We start from the raw sequence: 8551 nt of genomic DNA, 5'->3' as shown, positions 1-8551 counted from the left end.
AAGGTGAGATAATGATATTTTTTTGCTATTTTTTACAGGTGAAGTGAGCAAGATTGATGTTAATCAAGATCCAAATCAATCAGTAGCAACGGATCTCTTCCAATCAAATTAGGAAAAAACAACTACATGTAAAATGCACCTTATGCATCAACATTTATTTTAAGATTCTATGTTTTTTAAGTTCCACATTTCATTATTATGTGGGTACACTCTGCACAGGAATTATGAGAAGATCATTTACACAAGGAAAATATGAAAAAGAAAAAAGAGTAAAAGGTGGTTGTCATGAGCTTTTGTGTTCTTCGTAATGTTCCTATTATATGAATAAACGATGAGAAAATATGTGTTTTCTTTTGTGTTAGTAAATGAGAATTTTAGTATAAAACACAATTTCAGCTTTTGTTCATTTTAATGTTGGTTTATGTTGTGATAGTTAGAAATCGGAATATATACTGATATATATAGCAACAGATACCGAAAGTGTGATGTCCATCATACTATAGCCAAAACGAATGTTCAAAATAAGAAGCAGAAAGAGGGGTGTCATGTTAACGAAGAAACAGTTTTCTAATCGTGAAACATTAGAATTTCTTATTGATACAAATGTTGGGTTTTGTAGGGTGCACTAACATCATAAACACGTCAGAAAGAGTATACAAACGAAACCAAAAACACTACAACCCGGATATATAACCCATGGAACTAATTGATAAACTTAAACACAAGCATAGAGAGATATTATAACCGTATATTGAGTTGCTATTCTGACCATAGTATGCATGATTGATAATCCATGTAAGCTATTATAAAGACGAAGCACTCACTCTCTATCACTATACATACACGGGCAAGATTCAAAGTTATACAATTTGGTGCTTGCTATATAGATGATACCCTTTCATAATGAACATGTATCGTAACACATGCATTTTGGGGTTAGAAAATTTGACTTTAAGATTTTTTTTTTATATAAACACAGTTTTGATTAAAGTAAATAGTTATAATTAATTTTAAAATGTTTATTGAAAAGGTTAGAATTTTAATTTCAGAGTTTTAAAGTTAGAAGTAGTTGACTTTTGAAGGAATGAAGTTGGGGTTTGTAAATTGGACTCAATCTTAGTGACTAGTGGTATACCTTATTTGTGAGAATATCTGGTATTTCGGGTCAAATTATAAAATAAAGAATTAATATATTAGAAAAATACCAGTTTGGGGTATGATCAATTGTTGTTTATACGATCAAAAATGTTAGCAGACGTATTATATGTATATCCATGTATTATTATTAGTCCATAGTAGCCCATTGTATGTTATGTGCATATGTTGTGTGTTCCTGGGTGATAATCTCATCTCGTGGTCTTCTAAACGACAGAGCGTTATTTCTCGTTCCAGTGCCGAGGCAGAATATCGTGGCGTTGTTAATGCCGTTGCAGAGACATGCTGGGTTCGCAACTTACTTCGTGAGCTTCGATGTCCGCCTGACAAAGCTACTATTGTTTATTGTGACAACATCAGCTCCGTTTATATGACAGCGAACCCAGTGCAACACCAACGCACAATACACATTGAGATAGATATTCATTTTGTGCGTGATCTCGTTGCTTGAGGCCTTGTTCGCGTCTACCACGTTCCGTCCTCTGCTCAATATGCCGATATCTTCACCAAAGGTCTTCCGACCCAGCTCTTCAATGACCTCAAGATCAGTTTGAACGTACTGAATTCTCCTCCCGATCAAACTGCGGGGGGATGTTAGCGGACGTCTTATATGTATATCCATGTATTATTATTAGTCTATTGTATATTCTAATGATAATGGAAAAGCGGGGAAAATACTTTCTATCAAAAAATATATAAACCAAGTACATCTAAGTAGATATTTTAAGTCTAGTCGAATCCGTAAACCGTTTGTGGTCAAATTTAAAGTTATAATAGTTCAAGAAAAAACTACTAGTTGCAATTTTCACGTGATTGATTTAAACTAAAAATTAAGTAAAAGCTAGAAACATTTATGTTGTAAGAATTGCTAAACGAAATATCATCAATGAGAAAGCGAGGTACTTCGGACCGAATAGTTCGGACTCATATGTTTATCTTCCTTTAAATTCCAACTTTACTTAGATTAGGAACAAAGCAAATAGTTTAACAATATTGTGTCTTTTGATTAGATGTTATATAATAAGCATTTAAGACTACAAGTTTGGAAAGTAATTGGAGATTCAACTGATCATCTTAGTTCCTAAACTATTCGAACTCAAAATGATTAGTTAATTGACGACACATTATCTTAATTGCAATGCCAAACACAAAAATAAAACATAATTCCGATTATTGCTAATGGATGATTACTTACAAAACAACCAAATAACTAAAATTGATTAAAACATAAGTAATAATCAAACCACATTCATCTTAACATCTTATAACATCCCCAAAATTTATCCTAAATAGTTTAGACTTCCATATCAATTAAAAAGCACACAACTTTAATAAAAACAATATAATTCATTAACAAACGAAAAAATCATAGCAACTAGTAATGTCTAATAACCAGAAAAACTCAAAACGGATGAACCTTCGGGAAGAAGAACCTAAATTTTAAAACTTCAGTGAAGACGATGCTCCAATGGGTTGAATGCTCTTCAAAGGTTGAATGATGATGAACTTGATGATTTGTAGTCTCAAAATCAAAAAACGGTTATCAGAAACGTGTTTGGAGAAGATTTTTAAAGTGTTTGGAAATCTCCAGAATGTAGCAAAATCGCAGGGGAGAGGTGTCAAATCGACACCAAACATGCCTAAGTATTTTTGGTTGAAATCTATTGCCTTGGAACATTCGAAAAATGCAGCCAAACACGCCTGACATGTTAGGACGCTCCAAACATGACTCAAACATAACATAAATTTGAGCTAATTATGATGATGAAAATGACGGAATGAGCAGAAACACAAAACACCAAAGTTGTACATTTGTCTAGTTTTCGAAACATTTTGAATGATATCAACCAAAGCATCAAAGTTTGAGATACAATTAAAACATTGAAATATGGTCAATCCGGTCATCAACATCTTTTCTTCGATTCTTTGTGCTATTCTTCACATATGCTTGTCAGCCCACCAAAGTTGCAAACAAACATTCATTCAACTTATTTTAAGCATTTTCTTATATCCCTAGTATGGCCCGATCTGTTTAGTTTGCAAAATTTAGGATTATGGGACTAGTTTTGTCAAATAATGAAATATTAGATTTTAAACCCCCGATTCCTTTTCTTTTCTTCATTGGAACGAACTTCAAGTTTGGATAAAAGGGACATATTGAAGTTTGAAGTGCAGCTCAAGTTTGAAGAGGAATTAGTGAACCACATAGATTTTAACATCAAAATCACAAGTTCGAGCCCTTCAAGTAGTTATTTTTTTCATTTAAATGTTTGGGTGTAGAATTCATGTTTTCTTCAATGGAGAATCACTCCCTTGGTCCATTTTGTCGATGAAAATATATGATTCTATGAGTTTAGTAATAGATGTTATAGTTCTGTTATTAATCTATAAAAGATTATCCATCTATTTAGTCAATTTGGTATCTAAGACCTATTCATATTTAGCTAATTGGTCAAACTGGAGTAATACCCAAATCGATCTACTATAATAAATGAAGGTTTTTTGCCACATGTCCTCTTCTCTTTAATTTGGACACATGGCATTTTCTTGATTTTTTAAATTTTTTATTTTCCACTTGTTATTTTATTGTATTTTTCATTTTATTAAATTAAAATTCCATATTTAATATGTATGGTAATATATATGTAAGGTATTTATTAGAAAGGGTTTATATATGTAATGTATTCAATACATTAAAGTCTTATTAATTTTAATAATTCAAATTTTTTCTCATTTTTGTTATAAATTCAAAGTTTTCAAATTGTTAAAATTTTATATTTATTTTTTTAAATAAACTCATATAATACATAGATTGTACACCTAGTTATTAATAGCTTGTCCAAATTAAAATTTTCCCTAGTGAAAGATCGTTTTTTATTAATAGGCCCAATAAATGAGCACTTAACCCATTGTTTATGGATTCAAATAATTTAGTTAGTACCAATCTAAGTCCAATAGAACCTGTCATGTATGAATCATGTATAAATAGGTTTGGGATGAGAATGGATACATCCATTTAAAGAATTTATTTATCCACATAAAACGTATATTTTACCGATTTGTACCACAACTCTAATAATATTTTATTTTATGTAGATGAATTAATTTTTAAATGGAAATCTCACATTCCTGTTGGAAATTAACTTAACTTGCACTATTTGACCCGTGTTTTATTGACTTTATTTACTTATTAATTTCTCTTAATAATTTTACCTATTCTTCAAGGATTAATTTTTGATAGCTTTCCCAATAAAAGAACCATATCAACATTATCCTTGTACATTTATAGAAGTTGTACATGTATAAAAGTTGAAAGGATTATGGATAGAATCAACCGAAAAATTAGAGTTCAAGGCCATTCAACACATTCAATTGGTCATCAATGGTGAGAACCATGTTTTATTTTACTAGTAATTTACTATATAATATCAACCATTTTAATTTAAAAGAAAAGAAATGGATCCTTTTTGGTAGACACAATGACAATTCCAAACAAGGTTTGGGGTTATATTTGTGTCAAAATTGAAGTACAATTCTATTTTACAAACCAATTTTTGAGTGGATGGGGTTGTTTTATTTCCTTTTACAACAGTTAGGATCCAATCAATTTTCAACCAACATTCAACTTTGGTCTATAATTACTCAAACCGATCAAATCTCCCCCCCTTGTATTCCTTGATGCTGATTTTGATTCTGATTTGGTTTCAGATTCTGTCCATATTTTCCTTCAAATCCCAGAAGAAGGAAATGCAATTCTCAACATTTCAACCTTCTTTGCAATCTTTCTTCACCTCCCCTCTCCTCTTCCCATACCCATTCATCCCTGAAAACTACGTTCGATGGGATCGTTGGGACGAAACCCCGGAATCCCACATCTACTCCGCCGATATCCCTGGTATGGTGTCCATGTTTTCATTCATCTTCATGCTTTAACAAAACAAGAACTGGGTTTTCTGGTTGATTTATTATATACCTGATCGATGTTGATCTGTTTTAGGTGTAAGAAAAGAAGATATACGTGTGGAAATCGAGGACTCAAAGTACCTCATCATTCGAACGGAGTCAGCAGATGATATGATGATAATGGCCGGACGTCGGAGTTTCTTGAAGAAATTCAGGCTCCCGGAAACAATCGACGTGAATGGGATTTCTGCTGGCTATGAGAATGGGGTGTTGACGATTACTGTTCCGAGATCATTTGTTCGGAGAGAATTTTATATTGAACCTGGTGATCTCCATGAACAGGTGGAAGTTCTTGCGAGGGCTGCGTAAATCCTGAATTCATATGTGTGGAAATGTATTGGATGTGAACTGTATTGAGCATCGTTTTTGGATTCAGGAGTTTTAGGTGGTGTTCTTGCAAATAGGTCAGGTTTTCAAGATTTTGTTGATGATTATACAAAAATCATGTTTCTATGCTCAAGGGTTTTTGATGGGTCGGATAAGTTGATACATATATAGGAACAAATTTTAAAGAATAAAACATAAGACAATTCAAGATTTAAATCTATGTTTACATAATTATTTTATACTATAAATTTGCTCATACCCCAACAAAAATGGTTGTTATGGTTATGTATATTTTTTTTAATCAAGCCTTAGAGTTTTTAATTCGGATATAGCCCTTGAGTGCCATTAATTCACAAAATAATCATTAGGGTGGGCATATCACAACAAACTCAAAAAATGGTAGCAACTGCAAGTACATTTCTTTATCATCCATTTCATTAATGAAACAAACGGCAAATTTAATTACTTAGACATAACATGTTTGCATATGACACACGTATGTGGAACGTAATACGGACTTAGAAACAATCATGTGCGACGAACGTGAATGGAACGCAATTTAAATAAGTTTTTCTTTTCATTTTTTGTTAAATTTAAAAAAAAAATAGAGCAACATATACTTGGTTTTTCAGGTTTTATACTTTTTTTTATTTCGTTTTATTAATAGTTTTAGTACCTTTTATTTTTGTTTTTTTTTTATTTGGGAAATCTTCAGAAAAATCTAAAATATTTTGGGTTAATTTACGCAAAAGTCCAAAAAATTGTTAACAAAAACTCCTGGTTACCGGATAAAAAAATTCAAATTAACCTTTTTTTTTATTTGTAAACTAGATTGTACTCGGTTACCTCCAGAAAAGTCCAATTATTTGGCTCGGTTTTTGAAAAGCCCTAAATTTTGTTTATTTCAACTCTTTTACCCTTTAATTAAAATACTAAAAATTTCTTTGTTGAAATTACGAATAAGAATAAATGACCTTAAACTCCATAAAACTAATGATTAAAGACCTCTATAACGAATTATTTGCCACAACACAATGACGTTAACATCATTTTGAACTCAAAATCGTCCATATAATTCATTTACCATACAAATTTATGTTACAAGTATTATAATATATTCAAATTATGTATTGAACACCTTATTACAATTTATCTAAAATTAGGTTAAGAAAAACCAACTGTTATGTTCATATAAGAAACCATTAACTGATGACAAACCAATCAATACAATAGTAGATTATATGAGGTTGTATGGATTATATAGAAGAATATGAGTTTTATCCTTAAATCTTAAGCATATATGAACAATTCCTCCATGAATTTGACCCTTCTGAAGCTACTTTTCAACCTCTCATAAATAGAACGCTTCCTGGTTTATTTCTTGACGAGATCTTGCAAATTTGACAAAAACCCGAACGTTAAAGCACCCACTTTCAAACCTTTTAATGCTTTCAAGGGAGAATAGTTACCTATAATAGTTATTCATTTTTATATAAAAGTAAATGATTAATTATTGTTTATATAAATTTAAATCATTATTTATTTGTTTTACAAACTTGTGTCTATTTAAAATTGATATTTACAATTGTTGAAGCTCTAATTACATAACTGATATTGTAGTTATGCATTGGTCAAAATCTGGTTATAAGCATATACAAAGGTTGTGTTGTCAAAATTTGGTTATAAATCTTACAGTGGTTATGCTATGCTGTCAAAATCTAGTTATAAACAGTACAATAGTTATGTTGTCAAAATTTGGTTATAAACCTTATACAATAGTTATATTTTGTCAAACTTTTGCCTGGTGACTTTGATACTTAAAGTTAGGGCACACAAACTTTTAGATATGTTCACTCAACGGTTTAAATGAGACATTTCATCACCTAAGTGTAATGCTTAACAAAGACCCATGACCTATAATTGTTAAATCTTAAGTGAGCAAGAAAGTTATGTATAGATCTATACGAGTTGACACCCCCACCTACGGTTAGCTACAACCTCGATAGACAAGTCACGAGTGATAACTTTCTAAACATCATGACATCCGATGAAGCGTCAGGAGGGGCAACAACTAGTCGACAGCTCGGTTATAAGGACTCATTGTCATGATGAGAACATACTAAAAGTATTTATATAAGTTGAAATAGTACTTATATATATAATATAAACATATACTTTGGGTTTAAAAGTAAGCATATATATATATATATATATATATATATATATATATATATATATATATGTGTGTGTGTGTGTGTGTATGTGTACTTTTAAACCAAAAAGTATATATATATATATATATATATATATATATATATATATATATATATATATATATATATAACACTTGTGGTGTTAGCTTCCAAGAGATCTTCAAATGGAATTTCTAGTTGTTTGCTATAACAACTAAAATGTATGTAATTCTAAAACCCTCTAATCATAATTTCAAAAATAGCCTAGGGTTTTGAGGGTTTTTTTTTTTTTGATGTTCTTAGTTATAGGGTCAATAGAGAAAACATAGATCTTATTTAGGTTGCGTGAAAACTTAAGGGTTTTATTTTTGTTTGTTAACCTAAATTCTATCAATGGTATCAGAGTTTTTGGTTTATTTTCTGTTGAATAGCTATAATAGAAGAATATATCAATTGGGGTTTATTGAAAAGAGGCCATAATTTCGATAAGGGTTAGGGTTTAAGAACCCTAGCCTCCACCCCTTGGATTTTGAAATTTAGGGCTAGGGTTTTGAAACCCTAGCCTTCCTCCCCAAGTAATTTCGAAAATGGTACGCTTATAGGGTTTCCATATTTTGATAATTGTTAGTTTAATTTTATTAAAAGGGATAATTATAAAATTAGATAAATCCTATACCGTAAATTTTGAAAATTAGTGGATAAGGATTAGAATTAAATTACTTGATTAATTTAATTAGATAATCCTTAATTTATTTAATTGTAATAATTAAATCATTATTAATTTATTTTAAATTTAATTAATTGAATATTAATTTCAAATTTTAAAATATAAAACCTAATATTTTTGAAAAGTTTAAAATACACTTTATAATATATGTAAAATTAAAAGTTTAATTATTATTATATGTATAAGA

The 8551-nt window shown here is 30.3% G+C and overlaps 1 protein-coding gene across 2 annotated transcripts; it reads left to right on the top strand.

Annotated features, from left to right (window-relative positions):
- The first annotated feature begins 4397 nt into the window (after positions 1 to 4397).
- Positions 4398 to 5715, top strand: LOC111920147 (15.4 kDa class V heat shock protein). Of its 2 annotated transcripts, XM_042901864.2 has the most exons (3): positions 4398 to 4540; positions 4864 to 5050; positions 5153 to 5715. In XM_042901864.2, the coding sequence occupies exons 1-3, from the start codon at positions 4538 to 4540 to the stop codon at positions 5425 to 5427; spliced, it is 465 nt and encodes a 154-aa protein (XP_042757798.1). In that variant the 5' UTR covers positions 4398 to 4537; the 3' UTR covers positions 5428 to 5715. The 2 variants fall into 2 exon arrangements, with proteins under 2 accessions (XP_042757798.1, XP_023771512.2); XM_023915744.3 differs by lacking the exon at positions 4398 to 4540 and having other exon boundaries at positions 4621 to 5050.
- Positions 5716 to 8551: the final 2836 nt, after the last annotated feature.

The sequence above is a fragment of the Lactuca sativa genome, chromosome 4 (genome assembly GCF_002870075.4).
Source record: "Lactuca sativa cultivar Salinas chromosome 4, Lsat_Salinas_v11, whole genome shotgun sequence".
NCBI lineage: Eukaryota > Viridiplantae > Streptophyta > Magnoliopsida > Asterales > Asteraceae > Lactuca > Lactuca sativa.
This window is presented reverse-complemented; position numbering and strand designations above follow the sequence as displayed.